The sequence below is a fragment of the Callospermophilus lateralis genome, chromosome 13 (assembly GCF_048772815.1).
Source record: "Callospermophilus lateralis isolate mCalLat2 chromosome 13, mCalLat2.hap1, whole genome shotgun sequence".
In the NCBI taxonomy this organism is placed as follows: Eukaryota; Metazoa; Chordata; class Mammalia; order Rodentia; family Sciuridae; genus Callospermophilus; species Callospermophilus lateralis.
This window is the reverse complement of record NC_135317.1, coordinates 23,009,354-23,029,248: the sequence shown is the minus strand read 5'-3', so window position 1 is coordinate 23,029,248 and position 19,895 is coordinate 23,009,354. Positions and strand designations below refer to the sequence as shown.

General features: G+C 36.8%; 1 protein-coding gene across 2 annotated transcripts; it reads left to right on the top strand.

The window, feature by feature from the left end:
* The first annotated feature begins 531 nt into the window (after positions 1 to 531).
* On the top strand, positions 532 to 14,360 carry LOC143379362 (aldo-keto reductase family 1 member C3-like). Of its 2 annotated transcripts, none has more exons than XM_076831933.1 (9): positions 532 to 642; positions 4,397 to 4,564; positions 5,374 to 5,490; positions 6,349 to 6,426; positions 6,821 to 6,943; positions 9,985 to 10,094; positions 10,352 to 10,517; positions 12,829 to 12,911; positions 14,112 to 14,360. In XM_076831933.1, exons 1-9 carry the CDS (start codon positions 559 to 561, stop codon positions 14,152 to 14,154), a joined length of 972 nt encoding a protein of 323 aa, XP_076688048.1. In that variant the 5' UTR covers positions 532 to 558; the 3' UTR covers positions 14,155 to 14,360. The 2 variants fall into 2 exon arrangements, with proteins under 2 accessions (XP_076688048.1, XP_076688047.1); XM_076831932.1 differs by lacking the exon at positions 532 to 642 and adding an exon at positions 792 to 1,227.
* Positions 14,361 to 19,895: the final 5,535 nt, after the last annotated feature.

Below are 19,895 nucleotides of genomic sequence, written 5' to 3'. Positions count from 1 at the left end.
AAAGGGTAAGTTTTGTTCATTTTAACATTCGATTGTTTTTCTGATACCCCCCCCCTCCCCGATGCTCATAATCCTTTTTAAAAAATGCTTTGTGTTTGTGTGCATGGTGTATGGTAGTTCATCATTTCTAATAGTGTATGATCAAGAAGTGGTGTCATCATGAACAACAACACAACAAATTCCAATACCAAAACCTAACAAAAGAAGAGGGATCTGAGGTTTTTAGTTAAAAATTGGTCAATAATCTATCAATCTCTTAAAATTATTCATGAAAATTTGGTAATCAGAAAATTTACTAAAAACAGCATTTTATCATTGTGTATTAAATTGCTTAAGATATTTTCCATATTAAATTATGGAAAATATCTTCTAATTCTCTTCTCACATGTGAAATATTGCTTTAACCCCACTCCTCCTATAAAATATTGCCTAATCATTAGACAGCAACTAAATTGGTCAACCATTAGATAAGCAGATGGAGTTGTGAAATCCAATTATTTAGTGCACTAGAAGGCAGAAGAAGAAGCAGAACCTATTCAGGCTGAGGAGTCACAGGCAATGAATTCCAAACATCAGTATGTGGAGCTCAATGATGGTCACTTCATTCCTAGGCTGGGCTTTGGCACCTATAAACCTCAAGAGGTAACAGTAAGGGGTTGGGTTCAGGGTTCAAAAGAAAGTAGACACAGGATGAATGGAATCCAATCTGGGTTGTCAAGTTACTTGGTTTGTATATAACACTCAGTGAGAGGGGGCTAAAGTGGTTCTCTAGTTCTCCAGGCGAGAGCTATTCCATGTGCAGGAGAGACAGTGCTCAGACATTGCTCTACGTCACTGTCTGATGGTGGGGTCACCCACTGAGTATTCCAGGCACTCATGTCCTCCCACCTACCAAATGTCAGTGTATTGAAACAATTTAGTAGAAAGATGAATGTCAGCACTTGGTTTTCACTGGTAATGGTTTCTGTTTATTTCTATACTTTGGGATTTTTTTTTTGATCTTCTAAACAGACAAGATCCAGAGACATTTGTGCAGCAAAAGGCACTTGAGATGAGAAGCATAGAATCATTGATGGGGAATACTTCCTTTCCAGTGTGAGATAGCCTTTGGCATTTCACAGAAAATGTTGGACCTTGGCCTAGGAGAATTTTTCATGTGCTCTCAACTGTGGGAAATTTACCTGAATGTATAACATCCTGGATAAGTCAAACTGGGACTTAACAAGGGTATTTGTGAATTGTTGGTCATTGTTCACGTGTGTTGTATTGATAGATGACCCTCTGAAGTAGAGCAAGATAAGTTCACTAGACTGGAACAAGTTTTGTATTCCAGTATCATTCTCTGACCACTTAATTGTGTGACAAGAGATCAATTCCCTGAAGTTTGAATTTAAACTTTTTCCTTCTGTAAGACTTAAGGAAACACTCAGAGAGCAATTGTAAGACCTGTGGCAGGACTTGGTTACATTGTAGGGAAAAGGGGCATGAAGGGTTTCACTAGGGCTTCAGCCCTGCTCCAAGTGCCCTTATACATAAGAAATTCAGGGCTAGTATCAGCAGATGGTGGTGGTAGGATGCAGTATGGCATTTTATTGGATTGCATGGAAAAAAAGAAACTTTTGAAATTTTTAAAACAGAAAAGAATGTGTTTGATCTACCTTTTTATTCTTTAATAAATGAACATTCAAATCACTGTCCAAATTTTGCAGACCATGCAATAATTGTCAACCTTACTCTTATTATATCTTCTAGAAATGATAGAGAGTTAGCTTTAAGGGTTGATGCTTGTGTGAATAACCCCTACAAGATGAGTATTATTTCATATTTGTAAGTCTACATCCTTAGAATATACATTTTTTCCCCCAGCCAATGTTTAGTTCTGTCTGTCATATAGAGAGATGGTTGTTGGCCAGAGGTGACATAGCACATTGCTCTTTGTTCAAGAACATATTATCAATCTGGCCCCTGGAGGGCATCTGGTTACTTGGATTTTTTTTCCACAACACACAAGGATACTGGTTCTCCCCAAAGGTACAAACAGTGGAGTGTATTTATGTATTCTGCAGTCATATTCATAGTCCTGTTGTTCCAGGGCAATGGGATAATAGTTTGCCAAAAGACCAGAGAAAATCCCTGGAGACTGCATACAAGCCAGAAGTCATTAGTGAGGAATGTCTATGGGGAGGGTCCAGCAGTGACCAGCTGAACCACAGCATCTGCCTCCCTCACATTGTTTTGCCAAGCAGGGCTTCCTCCTCCTCAGGACATTTTTCTGTGCTCAATGGTTGAATGAGCAACACTTATCCTTTCCATAGTGCCTTCAGTTCTATCCCAGTCACCACAGATAGAGGGGTTTCAACCTGAATGTTTTATTTGTTCCTTTTAGTTATACATGCAGCAGAGTCTATTTCAACATATTTATACAAACATGGAGTATATATTAATCTAATTAGGATCCCAGTCTTGTGATGTACATGATGTGGAGATTCATTGTGGTATCTTGATATGTGAACATAGGAAAATTAAGTCAGTTTTATTCCATTTTCTTTTCTATTCCTATCCTACCTCCCTTCTCTTCTTTCTCTGTTGTCTAATCCTCTGAACTTTTATTCTTCCCTATCCTTTCCTCCTTATTGTGTATTAGCATCCACATATCACAGAGAACATTTGACCTTTGCTTTTTTGAGATGGGCTTATTTCATTTAGCATTATACTTTCCAGATCCATCCATTTACTGGCAAATATCATAAAATCATTCTTCTTTATGGCTATGTAATATTCCACTGTGTACATAAACTACATTTTTTATCCATTCATCTGTTGAAGGGCATCTAGTCTGGTTTCATAGTTTAGCAGTTGTATTCTGATTTTGCTGTAGTATGCTGATTTTAACTCCTCTGGAGATTTATATATATATATATATATAGTAGTGGTATAACTGGGTCAAATGGTTGATCCATTCTTAGTTTTTTGAGGAATTTCCATACTGCTTTCCAGAGTGGTTATACCAATTTGCAGTTCTACCAGAAACGAATGAGTGTATCTTTCCCCCTACATTCTCATCAACAGTTGTTTTTTCCTGTATTCTTGATAGTTGCCATTCTGATTTTAGTAAGGTGAAATCTCAATGTGGTTTTTGTTTCCATTTCTCTAATTACTGAAGATTTTGAACATTTCTTCATGTACTTTTTGACTGTTTGATCTCTTCTTTTGGGAAGTATCTGTTCATGTCCTTTATCTCTTTATTGATTTTTTTGGGGGTTAAGATATTCAAACTCATTGTATGAAAAATAATGTGTTATCTGCAGTGCAAGTGGCAAAGATTTTCTCCCATTCTGTAGGCTCAAGAGAGGGGTTTTATATGTTGGGCTGCAGGAAACAGTGACATCATCAGCATTAACTTACTTAATTTGGTTATCTGATCAACATCCCATGGAGCCACTGTGCAGGCATACATGCAAAAAGCATCATTCCACAGGTAATATTAGCTTGCCCTCATTTCCACATGTATGAGAGAAAGTCAGAGTCCTTCAAGATAATATGTGTAGGCATGTACAGGACCAAGCTTAATCTCATTATTCCATAGTTAGACCGTGTGTTTTTTTGGAAAGGGACATGCAGGGCCATGGTGTTTTACTATCCTCTTTTCTGTAGAATGATATATATACGTTTCTCTGGGAGACTGGAACTGTGAGATGTCCTAGCAGAGCGTATCAATTTAAACAGCCCCACTGAAAACCTTAGGAAATTATCTCAACAGCTTTTCTTGTACAAAATATTTTCCATGTGATTTCAAAATTCACTGTAGGTGGAATTTAGTATATTTTGGTGTCTTCATTGGGAGATATTTTATAGTACCTTGCACAGTATGTCTTCTATACTCATTCCATATCCTCTTTTCCTTTATTAAAATTACTTAGTGACTTTGTCACATAAATGATAACATGACTGTACCTGTGGGCTGTGTCCTATGATTTCTTGTAGAAAATCACTGAACTTGAGTTGCTCCTGGGGTCCTTGGCTGCCAGTGTACTAAGATTTCTGTGTCTGAAAAGGCTTGCTGGATGCCAGATTCTTGTCTTCTAGGGCATGCCCAGACAAAGTAGATTTGGGGTCATTATTCCAAATACAGACCTAACACAATACATGGGCAAAGTTGAGTTTTGTGAAGTTTCTGCTTCTGCCCATGACATTCAATATTGCTTTTTGTCAATTTCCTTCAGACTTACAGAAGAGAAAATTGGGTATTCAAAGTTCCTTATCACACAATTAAGTTGTCTGAAGAAAACATTGCAATATAAAATTCCTGCTTGTTCCGTGAATTGTCCGTTTTGTTATGAGTAACTACTCACAATATGATTCTCAAAGTCATTTCTGGTATTGATTGTTCCTCTAGGTTCTTAATAGTAAGACAATAGAGGCCACCAAAATAGCTATAGAAGCTGGGTTCCGCCATATTGATTGTGCTTATTCATACGAAGTAGAAGAGGAGGTAGGACTGGCCGTTAGAAGCAAGATTGCAGATGGCACTGTGAAGAGAGAAGACATATTCTATACTTCAAAGGTATTGTGTATACAGGGTAAAAATTACTGCAATGTTATATGAAGAATTGAAAATTATGTTAGGTGATCAATTCTTGATGGAAGTGACCATTGATACAATATTTGTTCACATATAATATCCAGTATCATAAAAGAGAAAGATTATGAATTGCTACTTATAGTCTCTAAGTTTATGATATTAAAGTTCCTTTACTTTCCTGATTCTCCAATGAGCACTATGATTTAGTATTGGTTGTGGTATTAGGAAGAATTATGGTTTCATTATATCCTGGGAAACTTGATAAATTTTCTCATCATTCTAAATATCAACATTTTACATTTTTGATTTTTTAGAGAACGATGTTGGTCAGTCTGTGGGTAGTAAACAATGTGTAGCTAACGTGTGTTGATTCATGTCTTGCACATATTAAAATGGTCAAAATGTGTTTCCTTTCAGTTTTATAAATAGAAAAATATTAATTCTTATCTTTTGAAGTGGATAGATGAGATAGAGTAACCATAGTTTCGTAAATTCTATGAAACACAATTCAGAAATTCATTATTGTTATGCGATAGAATTATATTGCTTGAGTAATTCCTTCCATCGTTCAATTGATCGACTAATAAAAAACAAAATATATAATCCAGTTTACATAAATAAGTCAGATGAATGGAAACCCAAGTCCTGAAGAGAACACCATCCCTGCGATCCACAGTATATAAGCAAAATAAAAATGAGTGTTTCAATGTTTCAAATGTTTCAATGTTTCAATCTTCCAAATATGGGCAACACGTTAATCCAGTCCAATTTCCTTTTATTAACCTCTGCAGCTATGGTTCACTTTTCATCGACCAGAGCTCGTCCAACCTTGTTTGGAAAAATCACTGAAAAAACTTAATTTTGACTATGTTGACCTCTATCTTATTCATTCCCCAATGGAGCTGAAGGTAGGAAACTTGCATCATCAAGCTTATTTAATTTCAGCCGTCAGCATGACCATTATTACCATAGATGGTTGAATGAAGCTTCTATTATAAATTTATTTAAACTTAATTTATATGAATTATAGAAACTCCTAAAGATTTAGATTCATTGTTAGAAGGGATATTCAGAAACCTCAGTGTTTATTCATCCATTATGTCTGCATTACTAGAGGTTTGCTTGGGTTTTGTCCTTGCCTTTTCTACTGGTTGTAAATGGGACATTGGGGCAGTTCAAGTTTCAGGTCATTAGTATTTGATTGGGTCTCTTCCTCTCCCAGCGTCAAACCAATCTTAAATAGAAACTTGAAACTATCTTAGGTACACTACATATTCTTGGACCCACCTGTGTCCAGGTAGATAAGGAATACTGTTTAACCTGTGTCATCTCTGAAATCCATTATTGCTGGAGATCAATCCCATGTGTCTATGGACTTTCCCAGTGAAAGACAGGCATTTCCCCAGGGCCATGTGTAGGGACAAGAAAAGTAACATAATCCAACTAGGAGACCCCATTAAGATGACTGAAAAAATCATATTAAATTACACACACATACACACACAATTATATATATGTACACACACACACACACACATATATATATAATTGAACATATAGAAAATTTCAAGTAAAATAATTTAGGAAGCTAAGCATATAAAGGTATTCCTTACACCTCCACATTTAAATAGCTTTTAAATAGATGAATATAGAGTACTGCTCCATGTATTTCATGAAGGTTTAGTGACCTATCCCCTAGATATATCTAGTAGCCTTGCTGTGTGTGGAATTCAGTAAGATTGCTGTGATGATCACTTCTATTGCAGCCAGGGGAAGAGCTTTTTCCACAAGATGAAAAAGGAAAAATGATATATGACTCAGTGGATCTCTGTGCCACGTGGGAGGTGAGTGCCTGAAGGAGTGACCTCACAGGAAGACCACAGGGTGACATTAAGGTCATGCTTTCTCCTGAAATTTTGGGTCTAGAAATCATTATGTTTAAAAGAGTTTTTGTTTGTTTATTATATGGTGGGAAGGAACGATTACTGGAATGTGACAGAAGGAAACCAATGACACTGAGGACGTGCAGTCAGGTCTGATGCCCTGAAGAGGACACAGGAATTCCTTACTGGCTCTCAACACCTTCCCATATCATCTTTACCATTTTTCTCCTCTTCACAATCAATTCATCAGCTTTATTGTCATTCCTGGACAGTGCTCCTATTAACAGTTCTGTCTTGCCTTCATAGTGACATAGTTGACTGTACATATGCCTCTTCCCAACCCCTTCCTCCCAAGGCCATGGAGAAGTGCAAGGACGCAGGATTGGCCAAGTCCATCGGGGTGTCCAACTTTAACCGCAGGCAGCTGGAGATGATCCTGAATAAGCCAGGCCTCAAGTATAAGCCTGTCTGCAACCAGGTGAGAGCCCTGAGCCTCCCTGCCATCTCTTATAACACTTCCTTGTTTCTGTATCACTGCCAGGTGTCCATTGCTCCTGTCCCCCAGTTCATTTGCCTTTGTGGAACAGAAGAGTCTAAGACTAGTGCCACTGTCCCGGAGTGTTTGGAAGAGTCTCAGTTGTGTCTCTGCTGGGTGAATCCTCCTTAGTGAAAATGAGGGGAAGATCTTAGTGCTGTTTATGGGGAAATCAGGTGATGTAAAGGTGACCAAGAAGGAGGGTGGTTGTTCATCAGACTTTAGGGGCAAGGTGAGCTTGTCCTTGAGCAATGAAGGATGACTGAGACCGGATGGGTGAATGTTCTGTGGATGGAATTTTATGTAGGAAAGAAGGCCAGTACATAGGAATGGGTAGTGAGCAAGAAAAGAGAGAAAATAGGAGATCAATGGTCAGGTTGGTGTGGAGGTTGGGTTCTTTTGTCCTTGTTATCTCTTACTTCAGCTTTCTGGACTCAGAGGAACATTTAACAGGAAAGAGTAAAGTAGGGCTTGTGAAAGTTAAAGGATTCAAGTAAGTTAGTTGCTTATGGTGATAACTGATGATGAATGAGATCCACATTCAGGAACTTTTAGCTGATTGTACAGTTGGTCTTGTGCCTGAGCCCCTTTTACTTGCTTTTCTTGATGCTTTCAGATAAAAAAATCAACTGTGTAATCACATCTATTCTGTGCATAGTTCTGTGCTCTAACTTACTTTTTGACAACATTCACTGTTGGAGTAATTGTCTTTGCTTGGGAAACAGAGCTTATAAAATTCATGAATTTCATATATGTTGATAGAGCATGATAAATTTCAAATATAAGTGTTAAAAATTGAGAAAAAATTAGTATTAGTTTTATCCCAATATTTTTTTATCATGAATATTTTCAAACATACAGAAAAAGTTAGAGGATGATACTGGGCATCCATATTTTCCATGCTTTATCTAAAACTGTTGACTTTTGGTTTCACTGCAAGATGTTGATTTATGTGTATACATCTGCACACTTATGTGTGATACTTTCTACATCACTTCAAAGTAAATTGTAGACTAGAGCATATTCACTTTTAGAGACCTCAGAGCACATCTCGTAGGAATGAATATGTTCTCTCATACAGCTCAATTCCATTACTCTATCTAAAGGAATTTTAAGTCTCTCACAGCATCTATGTCCAGTCTGTATTCAAATTTCCCATTGCTTTTCTGAAATATAGTATATAGTTCTTCCTCTTTTTCTGGATGCAACTGTGGTTCACATGTTGCTTTCTCTCGTGTTTCTTAAGATCTTTTCACACAGAATGTTCTTCCAGTGCTTTTCCACGTGACATGTTGAACCAGGATCTTTTTCAAACTGTCTTATTATATTGGTTAACGTGTTTTTACATTCCCATTTTCTATTAGTTAGGAATTAGTCTTCTTACAGATCAAGGGCCTGCAGAGGAGCCAAGGCAGCCAGAGTAGTCCTCGGTTACTGGTTTTTGCATCATGCTAGTACAATTTCAGACATGTTGCTCAGAGTAGCAGGCCATGAGTTTATTAGAAAGTATAAGAAAGAAGAAAAGAGGACTCTCAAGAGACAGAGTAAATCCCCTGAGAGGGGAGAGGGAGGGAATATCCATCCTGTCTTCCAGTTTTATTGGGTGTTGCATGGAAGACTTCAGAGCCTTGCCCAGGTTCATCTCTTGCTTTTGATGACAACAGCATTGCCTCAGATTTTCAAGTCTCCATTGTGCATGTTCTTGCTCTGCAGAGATTTTTAAGTGTGAGTCATTTTTTTTTTTTTAATGGGGAGACAACTCAGAAAACACACGAAGTCCGAATTTGAAACAAATCAAAGAATTTTATTTTGCCAATTTTACCTGACCAGGTACCGCTTTGGTCAGAGACCGAGTAGCTCTCTGGAAGAACATCAGCCACAAGTTGTTTGTGACCAAAGTATTTAAGGAAGAAAATAGAGAAGAAAATCATACCCCAGGAACTTTCCTATAGAATTTTGCAAATTACAAGCAAGCAGAATACAGGGGTTGTAAATGCAGTTAGCAGAGCAAAAACAGAAAACCATATCCTCCTTTATGGGGTCTATATCCCCATTTGTATAGGTCTACATCCTCATGTGTATGGGTCTACCCCAAAATAATTTAAAGAAAAAAAACCACCTTGAGAATGGCCTGTGTAACAAGTTCCTCACGGGAAGTAAGAAGATGGAGTCCCTACTTACTTATACTTGTCTATAGTTATTTCTTATACTTAACTACTGTTCTAGTAACCTATATCCATCTCTATATTTATCTGTAACTATCTGTAACTATATTAGACTTCTGAGCTTATACTTATCACCTTACATTATCTATATCTTGTTGTTAGCAACTTAAATCCTATGTCTTACAGTGATTATATTGTTGTATTGTTACTTTTTAAAAATCTTATAACTATGGCAGACTGGAGTAACTTAACATTACTAATTCTATAACACTTATCTTATAATCCTATTATTTTACTAATTAATATCTCATTAACCTGTAATTTCTAATCTATAGCCTATAACCTATAACCTGTATTGATTAAATTCAGACTATAACATTCTCCCACATTGACTTGTTCGATTTGGAACTTGTTCTTACAGATTATGGTTAGGTGGAATTCTAAGCTTCCTAAATACTGGAATCTGGTTTTATTGGTTGTTTTGTTTTTGTTGTTGTTAAATGTATTTTTTTTTGTTTTATTTTTTTAGTTCTTATTTATTTATTTATTTCTTAAATACATAATAATAAATGGAGTACATTGCATTCATAATTATCCATTCACAGCACAATTTTTTGATGAACAAATTTAACCAGATGTCACCTGAAGAATGCCTACCAAAGGTCTTTCAAACTTATCCTCATAAGTCTTTGAGGATATCTCTTGATTTTGGCTCAAGTTTCCATTTTTAAAATTCAGCTTCTTTTTCTTTGACATTTTGGATTCATATTAACATTAGTGTTTATTAGAATCAGATACTTTCTATCTTGTCCACTGCAGGTAGAATGTCATGTTTATCACAACCAGAGGAAATTGCTGGACTTCTGCAAATCCAAAGACATTGTTCTGGTTGCCTATGGTGCTCTTGGAACTCAACGATACAAAGGATGGTAATGAGAACCTCAGGGAGTTGACCTCAAATGCCATTAATGATGAGCTATCTATAGTCCTACAAGACTCAGAGTTCAAAAGGTCACTCTCAACTGACCCTGGAAGAGCAGAACATTTACATTTCTGGGAAGATCCCATAGGACACTGATGCTGCCGGTCCAGGGACAGCATTTGAGGATCCCTGTTTAGAGTGGGCTCAACAGACTTGAGGAGACTATGGGAGGAAGATGCCATAGTCTCCTGTCTTTCCTTCCAGGGTTGACCCGAGCTCCCCAGTTCTCTTGGATGATCCTGTTCTTGGTGCCTTGGCAAAAAAGCACAATCGATCCCCAGCCCTGATTGCCCTCCGCTACCAGCTGCAGAGAGGAGTTATAGTTCTGGCCAAGAGTCTCAACGAGAAGAGGATCAAAGAGAACATTCAGGTATAGAGAAGGGCTGTGGGCACTGGGGTTGTTACACAGACTCCTTTACATCTGTGCTTCTTTGAATACTTTAAGAATGTTTTTGTAACAAGTCAATATCCTCAGCATGTCCTCCATATGTAAGATTTCAGGTGCTTTCAGAAGTGTGTTTTCTTACTCTACAATGTGACAGGCAGTGTAGCAAAATAAATTAGGATTGGATAAAGCACAGGTTTTCAGTATTTCTAGCCATGCATATGTAAACCTGTGCAAGTGACATCTTTTTTTTTTTAATTCTGAAATGAGAATTTGGATTGGGTGATTTTTATTCCATAAATTATAATTTTATCTTACATTTCTCCAAATACTTGATATATTTTAATATTCATATATTTATTCAATTTGAATTTTTCACTATTGACTGTCAGTTTATGAGTTGCTCATTTAATAGTTTGCTTTTCTTTTCATTTACAAGTGGGAGAATTTTATTAAACCATTACTTGGAGTAGTTGCAAAGAAAACTTCCTCAATATTGAGGTCAATACAAAGAGCTTTTGTTACCTCATAATTCTATGATTTGCCTGTTTGCCTTGGCTCAGTCTGAACTCAGTGAATGTCTTTCAACTACCCTGGCTGCTCAGGTTTTGTAATGCATTTCTAGGACAATGCGTTCCCTCTGCTTCAGTCCTGCTTGCTCTGTTCTCTGGGGTGTCTGAGCTCCCCTCCATAGAAGTTCACAACCACCAGTTGATGACCCAGGCTTCATCTCATCACATAGCCCTGTCCCCAGGTGGTGCATGGATCATTGCAGAGCCTTCTCATGCCTCACCTCAGAATGGGCACATAGCTGCTTTCACCAGGCTCTAATGGCCACTTCGTTAGAGACCAGACAATATTCTGGAGATAGGGAAACATACATGGTCTCTTAGTGAAAGAAGCTGCAATTTCACATGAGTTTGGATTCTGGGAGATGTGAATTACTGGGGGTAACATTTTTGCAAACAATTGACCACTTTTATATTCTCTGGATATATTTTTCAGATTTAGATATATTTGTTGAAATATATTCTCCCCAATTCCACTTTACTTCCATGCTCCTTTTGCTATATTTTCATGAAGAAAATTCCTTGTCTTATTTTTGTCTTTATGCCTTCATTTTGTGGTTGATGAATGTCATATTTTTTCTTATATTGGGAACTCAACAGTATTATATTACATTTCTTTACAAAACTTTTACAACTCTTAAATTCCACATTTAATTCAACTGCAGTTTTTTTTAATATTATGAAATAAAAATCTAAATACACACATAATTTTTAAATGCCTAGTTAAACATCCCAACAAGAGGATTTACATTTCTGACTACTTTTCTATTAAAAACAATCATTTTATCATTGTTGATGCAGATTGTCCTTGTTTGCTTTATATTGCATTGGAGCTCTTAATAAATTTGAAAGAAACTACTTTTTGAAACTTAAAGATTTTAATCTATGATTGTGATATGAATTTCCAATATTTAGCTAGTCTTTAAACATATTGCACCAAACTTATCTATGAAGGCATTTGTATAAATTTTGTTACATTTATTCATATAGGAGTGATAATTTTGATAATCTTTAAATAAAATATCCCTTTTCATTTTAAGAATTTCTAAGTGTGCAGAAGAGTTCACAGAAGAATGCCGAGAATGCTACTCATCCAATTCCTCAATTGTTAAATTTTACTTTCTTGTCATTTTTAAGGAAATTACCAAGGATTTAATTATCCATTTGTTTCAGTATGTTAGCAATTCCTGAAAATTTTCCATGTTTTAAATGCCTGAAGTTTAGACAAAATGATTCTTGGAGCTAGGTCCTTTGTTTTTTGAGCAGGATATTATTAGTACCTTAACAGTTATTGGCATAAAAATGTTGAACAAAAGTCATTGTTGAAGTTTTTATCTGTCCATTGATGGAATGTAGAAAACAAACTATCCTTGAAAATCATGGAATTATCTTACATAGTTCAAAATGTGGCCTCTAGAGTTTTCTGGGTTTTTTAAAAAATGTATGACACTGTAATCTTGGGATAACATTAGCCTTATTTTGCTACAGTTTCTTTTTGCAATTTCTTTTTGTCTGTAATTGTACAGTTTCTATATCTTACATGTCAAAAGTGATTTCTATTTGTCACCTGATATTTACAGACTATTTGAGTATTCTTTTGATGTCTTTAGTAACTTTTGGAAACTTCTTAGATTATTAAATGTTTCTGCAACAACATGATTTCATTGGATTTCCAAGATTTGCAATATACAGTCTACATAAGCTAAAAACTTTCTACTGTGTGATAGGTTTTTGATTTCGAGTTGACTGCAGAAGACATGAAAGTCCTAGATGGCCTGAACAGAAATTTTCGATATGTTACTTTCAAGATGTAAGTAACTTTAGTAGACATGTGTCCTTTGGTTGTTATTTCAGGTCTTTCCCTCCTTTTCAGTACAGTTTTGATCAGAACCCAGACACTGCATTTGGTTATCAAAAGGCTTCCATTGAGGAGAATATTTGGCTGTGAATTAAAAAAGTAGACATCTCAACTCAGTGGATAAAGTAGTTTTGAGAAGAGAGATTCAACAATGGAAGAATGTGCAGGGAAAACACCTTTGTTGAAGAGATTAATAGTCATGAAAAAATCTTTACTCCTTTTGATGCATTAGGGTTTTAGAATCTGGCATTGGACATATATTATAAGTGATGGTCAACAAGGAATATATTATGTTCCTTCTGCCTGTGTGAATGTTAATTCATAATAGAAATTAATGTGATGGTGTTTGAAAGGGGATTAGATAATCCATGGTTACACGTGCTTAAATATTGGCTGGTTTATTATTATCATTACTAATATTTTTGGCAATATAGATAAAAATGAAGGATGAAGTAGGAACATAATATGAAGAGACAGTAAAAAGCAATTGGAAATTCTTGTTACCTATTAAGTATTTCAAGAAGTAATGATTTTCTGTTGTATTGTTACTAAAGTATAGAGATGTAAATATTATATGGTGAGCTCCAGGGGTTTGCAGGTCTATCTTACAAACAACATTCTTTCCATATGTGAATCTAGCACCATGTCATGTGTGATGGGCAGTGAGCAAAAAAAATCAATGAATTAATGAAATGGAAGTGAGATGGCTAGCAATATACTGTACACCTAAAATAGCTTTTGTATTGATCAGTATCTGAACTTGTCCTTATACTAAACATGGCCTAAATGGATGTGTCATCCTCCACAATGTAAGTAAATAAACGTGGTACAATCTGTTTCTGCTTTCACTGAGAATATGAAATAAGAAAGAATTAATTTGATTGGTAGATTGACTGATAGAGCTAAAGAAGATGAATATGAATTAATTCTTATCTGTGTGAGATTTTTGTGTTATGTTCTCAGGAAGGAAATAGAATTTGAATAATTAGGTATAATTATAAAACCATTTCCTAAAGCTATATTCATGATAGTAGACATGGCAGATTCTACAATCACCCAGAAAATATAATGGAGCTCTTTGGTGTCACTTCTTTTCCTTTGTAGAAATGGAGTCACTGAGTCAATGTTACACATTTTTATTTCTCATTTTAGTATGGCTGACCACCCAAATTATCCATTTGCTGATGAATATTAACCTGGAAACCTTTGTCCTGACTTCTACTGGTATCCCTGACTTCAATTGGGATTCCGGAGGTGGCTCAGATGCTGATGATTGGACACATCGCTTCTGTTGTTAATCCATGCTTCTTAACAACTCACATTCTGCTACAGCAAAGTTCACCAGTCCAGTAATTACATTTTTGTCAATTTATGAAAACAAAATAAACTTGTTTTCCTTAAGATTCTTGCATTCACTTTCTCTGTTACATTTATGACTAGTTTCTTTTTGACTCATTATGAACAAAAACTAATTTGGCCACCAGCCTGTAAGCAGGTGTTTGGAGATGCTAACACATTTCTGGGGTGGAAATAGATAGGGGTTCTCAGGCTCTAGGGAAGTAGTAATTGATATTTAGTATTCAGTGTTTCTCTAGCTCATGGAGTAACAAGATAACACACTGCATTTAGGTCATGGTTCTTAGTCTGCAAGATGAAGCACACATGGAAAGGAGGATCAGCAAGCCAAGGCTCCCTTCCTGCAGCTCAAGGACCAGAGCTCCTGGAAACTGGGAGTGAGGTTTTCCTTTCAGATGGTTGTCAAGGAGGTGAGAAGGGATCAGGCCTGGAATTAGCATGAGGATTCAGATGTGCAAAGGTTGAAGAGGACAGAGTGGAGCACTTCTCTGTTTGGGACTAATGGGCAAAAGGTTTTTCTTTTTTCCTTTTTGGTGCATATAATTATATATAGTAGCAGGATTCATGATTCCAAATATATGCATGCACATAACATCTGATCCCTCTCATATCTCAGTAACTTTCCCTTCTTTGCCCTCCCCCTCCGCCTGATCTGCTTGCTCTCTCCTCATCTTCCTTCCATTATTATTATTTATTTTATGTCATATAAATTTACATGTATATTTAGGAATGATTTGATTTATTGATCTACTGTGGTATATTCGTACATGGAAATAGCATAAAAGGGTAGGTTTAATTTCCCAGTTACTTGCCCATGTCTTCCCTTTTCCCCTCCCTTCTTCCTCTTGATTCCCTTCCTTTACTCTGCTGGTTTCCCTTTCACCAAATGTTCTTTTGATAATTATATTCTGCAGACAAAAAGAAACTTTTTTGCATACTTTATCCAATGCCAGAGTTGGAGTCATGAATAGCATTAAAAAGAAAAGCTGAAACAATTTTAATTAGAATATGTTTGGAAATATTCATGTCAATTAGGATGCATTTACAGGAAGGAATTTCATAAATCACTTGGAAATTTAGAATATAGAGTGATGAGAGAAAATGTTGGACTAGAAAAGCTCCAGTTTCTCCCATGGAAACATCAGGGAACTATTTATTAGACTTTGGTGAATTAACACTAGTCATGTTCTATGAACACTCAGTTGTTGAAAGCAACAAAGAAAGCTCACAAATGAAGAAAAATGAAATTCAAAATGGTAGACAATTTTAGAGTAGGTGCCTTCCATTGCCAAAACCTACTTTGCACGGTGTGGTCTTGTTCTGTAGGTATTGTCAACAGAGCTATCAATTTCTTTCCTCAAAGCAAAGGAACTGTACTGAAAGAGTCACTACATCTTATCTAGTCACAAACTTTGTAAGATATCAGAGTAACAAGTCTGTGCTTATCATCACTAAAACAACTTGCTTCTTCCTCCCCGCCAGGCAAGCAGCACAACCTCCTAGATAATTGCTGAAATTAGATGACAGCCCTCAGCAGATCAGAGAGGCGGGTTGTTACTCACAGTCCAGCAAACACCAGATTTCATGGCACATGAAAGGAACAGAAAATAAATTCTAGGGTACATATAAATGGCACCTAACAAAAGGGGAGCCATTTGTAGGTACCTTAGAAATCGTCAAAAAGTCTTTGTGTACCATAGAAAAAAGATGAAATTTGATTTTTTTTTCTTTTTTTAAAGAAAATAAATAAAATAACCACCAGTAGCCTTTCCCAGTTCATGAAAAACAGACCATTACTGTGCAAGAGTGGAGGAGAAAATTGAGGCCCTTTGTGACATTGCAGTAGGTTCTGTGCACACCATGGCCAGCCCTTAGAAACCAATGGGGCTTATGCTCTCCAGGGGGGATTCAGCAGCTTTCAAAGATTTGGAATGCTCTTGGATGCAGGCCAAATGTAGGTGGAGAAGGGATTTCAGGGGGGAAATTTGTCATTTTCAGGGGTTGCTTTTATTTGGCTACAACAAGGCATAAAACCTATAAAAATAACATATTGGCTTAACCCTCATTGACATGTTTACTCCCATCACAAAAACAAACAAACAAACAAACAAAAAACAAACCCCCAAAACAGAAAGAACAAGCTCTGGATATTGTCCATGTGAATCCTGTCTCTTACTTATTCTGTGTGTTGACATCATTTTCAGGATGGGAGCAGACCCCACCCCCCGCCCCGGACCCGGCCACCAGCAACAGCAATATCCAGATTAGGAAGAGGAGCCACCTCTTTTTAAAATAACCTTCTCAGAACAGAGGGTTACTTACACAGAAGCCCCCAGAAGGATCCTTTTCATCTGGCATTGACTAGGACTGGGTCACAGCCCTTTTCCCACAGTGACCATATGCTAATGCCAATGGAATTCACATGCTTCCCATGCGTGACCCAAACATAATTTTCAACATAGAAGTCAGGGACCACATTCTTCTTAGACTTGCAGTCCCTTCCCTGATTTATCTTCACATCTTCTAGCTTGGAGACTCCAGTGAGGGTCTGGATGGTCTTCAAGGCACAGGTGATGCCCAGGAGGATGTGTGTGTCCAGACGGTCCCCCACCATGACAGTGCGCTTTCCACGTTGATGCCGTGTTCCTGCCACACGCAGTGGAGGACTAAGCGGCTGGGCTTCCAGATGATGATGGCCAGACATTGGGTGATCCTCTCCACCGCTGGAACCAGAGAGCCTGTACCCGCGATGAAGTGGCCTTTTGTCCATGTTGGTGCCCAGAAGCAGGCAGCAGGGCTGCAGGTAGCTGCACAGTCTTGGCGAGTTTCGTGCAGCTGCTGGGCGGTTGGAAGCCCATCACCACATCGCCCAGCATGCCTGGGCCCAGTAAGGGCTCAGCAGATGCAGCAGGTGTCCTAACAGCTGGCCTCCTTCTTCACCATGGCCAACTGCCACTTGTCATAGACATATTTCTTCTAAGTAGCTGGGACAAGGACAGACCAATAGGGGAAAATGACAGGTCTCACCCAGCAGCAGGTCAGTTACAGGAGAAATGCAGAGTGAGAGGAGTCTGACCAGCTTTCACTTACTCTGTTATTCAATGCAGTGTGAATACATCAGCTTGTATGGGAACGTCACAGAGGAAAGAAGAGAGACCCAATGCCTGCAGCTCTGGTGGATCAGGAATTGGATGCATGGAGATGTGGTAGAAGCCACAGAGCAAGAGGCCTGCTTAGCATGGAATGGTTAAAGTTAATATTTCATCTTAGTTACCTCAAGTATACTTTAGGTATGAGTACAAATTCTTAGGAGATGAAAATGCCAAAAAACTCAAATTAGCAACTCAAATCAATCTCCTCAAAATTTAAACCAAGTTTAATTGAATTTTCTGTTTCTTATAACTGAAAGCATCAGAACCTAGCAATTTTCAATATTATAATGTTTAGCACTTTATTTTTAAAAACAGCTTATTTAAGTTTTTGACAGAAAATTTTCATAGTTTGGAGAATAAGAACTATTATGGTATTATGTAAAAATGTGGATGTGTAACCGATGTGATTCTGAAATCTTTGTAATGTTTTGAATAACCAATAAAAAAAAAAAAGAAGAGTGTCCACTGATCAACAGACCTTTCTGCAGCATAGTTACAACATGACCCCTGTCCTTATCATTTCAGGAAAATTGTGATTAACCTCTGTTGACTGAAATCATAATGTAGGAACCATCTGTTTCCACCTTGGTACCTTTGTTAACCAGCTGGGATGATCATCATGGATGCACACAGCAAGTCAACCTCAACATTTCAGACAATTTGGGAAGAGATTGTCTCAACGGAAACAGAGACTGGTGACCACAGGAGCCACCCAAGATCTTAGCTGTAATTTTTTAGATGGTAGATTCTTCACCTAGTATTTGTTAAACATTATCAAAGTTGTGTAATAGCCTCAATATAATTGCTTATAACCAAATAAAGTCCTGGACTTACATTTCATCTGAATTTATGGATGAAAATATATCTATATAATATTGGAATAACTCATTCAGCTCTCATATTTAATAGCAGAGTGATTTGTTCCAGGATATGGTAAAATATCTCTCAGTGGAGGATTGGTCAGATATATTTTAGTCATAGAAGAGCTCTTTAGAATTTATCATTTGAAGATCTAAGAATTTTTTATGGATTATTATAAACTCCTTATGTAACAGTGAAGTGTGTGTTTGTATATATATATGTATATATATATCCATAATATTTTATTTCTGCAATCATACCATTTCATTTTTTTCTGTGATTTAAATTGGCCTTCAAGTTCTCAATAAACACCAAGACACTATAAAGAAGCAGAGTTCACCATGGAAAGTTGGTGAGGTTGTTGACTAGTGAGGTGTGGTGGATGTGGAGCAAAAGTGTTCTGGCCCTGTGTCCAGGACATTCAGGTAGAGTCTTGGGCACACGGTTCCGTGAGTCCAGGTAGACCGCTGGAGGCCAGGATCAGTGCAGACAAATATTCTAATCTCAGAGAGAAGAGAAATGGTGACAATGTCCAGGAAATGCAACCCAGGTAAAATCAGGAGATACCGTAATCCAAGTTCATATTTCACGAGAGGGAATAGGCAGAATTTTAATAGTAACTGGAGAAACAGCAGAGAAGACTGAGGGCTCTCAGTGATGTTTGTGGCACTGAGTAAAAGCAGTTTGGGAGAGGGATGGTTTTCTGCCAGAAAATTCTTTATCTTTAATTTTCAGGGATAGAGCTTTTTACCTGTTATAAGTGAACATTTATCTTAGATTACAAAAGAGAAACATTAATTGTAGGGAACTTAAAGACATACAGAAGATTTAGCAATCTCTCAGATCCCCCCTATTCAAATAGACCCCTAGGCTTCAGGTGCATCTGCAAAATAATTTCCTAGAGCTTTCAGTCATTTACCCTTCACCAAACACTATAACACAGCAGCTTTTTGGTGCATTCTTCTTAGGATTGCACACTCATCAAATATGGATGTTTTTATTATAAAGCAAAACAAGAAGATTCAGAAAATATTTTGCCAATGAGAAAGGTAAAATGTCTATTTTTTTTTTCAATTTTAACCTTTGGTGCTTTTTGTGAGGGTCAAAGTTTGAAAAATTCTCAACAGTTCTTTTAAATTCTGTGCATATGTTTGTCTGTGGGTAAGACAGTTCATTTTATCTAATAATGTATGATCGAAAAGGGGATTCATCTTAACAAACGAAAATCACAAGAAAATGGGATCTGTGTAAGGAACAGAGCTTTCTATTTATATAAATAAAATTTTTCAAATTTTTTCAAATTATGAAGATTGAAAAAAAAAGTCTAGGTGATTTAAAAGCATGTAGGAGATCAATCCTAGTCTCACTATTCAGAAAGAATAAGTACTTGGAGTTTGTAGTTTTTCCTTCCTTTATTATGCATTTTTATGAATGTATTGTGTTGTTGATTACAACATATTAATTTCTCTTTTAACTTAATTAGAAGCCCTTATTTGTATATTTAATAAATTTTATTAATAAACATTTAAGTTTGACTTTTAATTATGTTAAATATTCAATTTCATCA

Excerpts from the sequence above, each read along its gene's own strand:
- LOC143379362 (XM_076831933.1), top strand. The coding sequence starts at position 559 with ATGAATTCCAAACATCAGTATGTGGAGCTCAATGATGGTCACTTCATT. Across the intron at positions 6,427-6,820 it reads ATCTCTGTGCCACGTGGGAG|GCCATGGAGAAGTGCAAGGA; the intron begins GTGAGTGCCTGA and ends CTTCCTCCCAAG. Across the intron at positions 6,944-9,984 it reads ATAAGCCTGTCTGCAACCAG|GTAGAATGTCATGTTTATCA; the intron begins GTGAGAGCCCTG and ends TGTCCACTGCAG.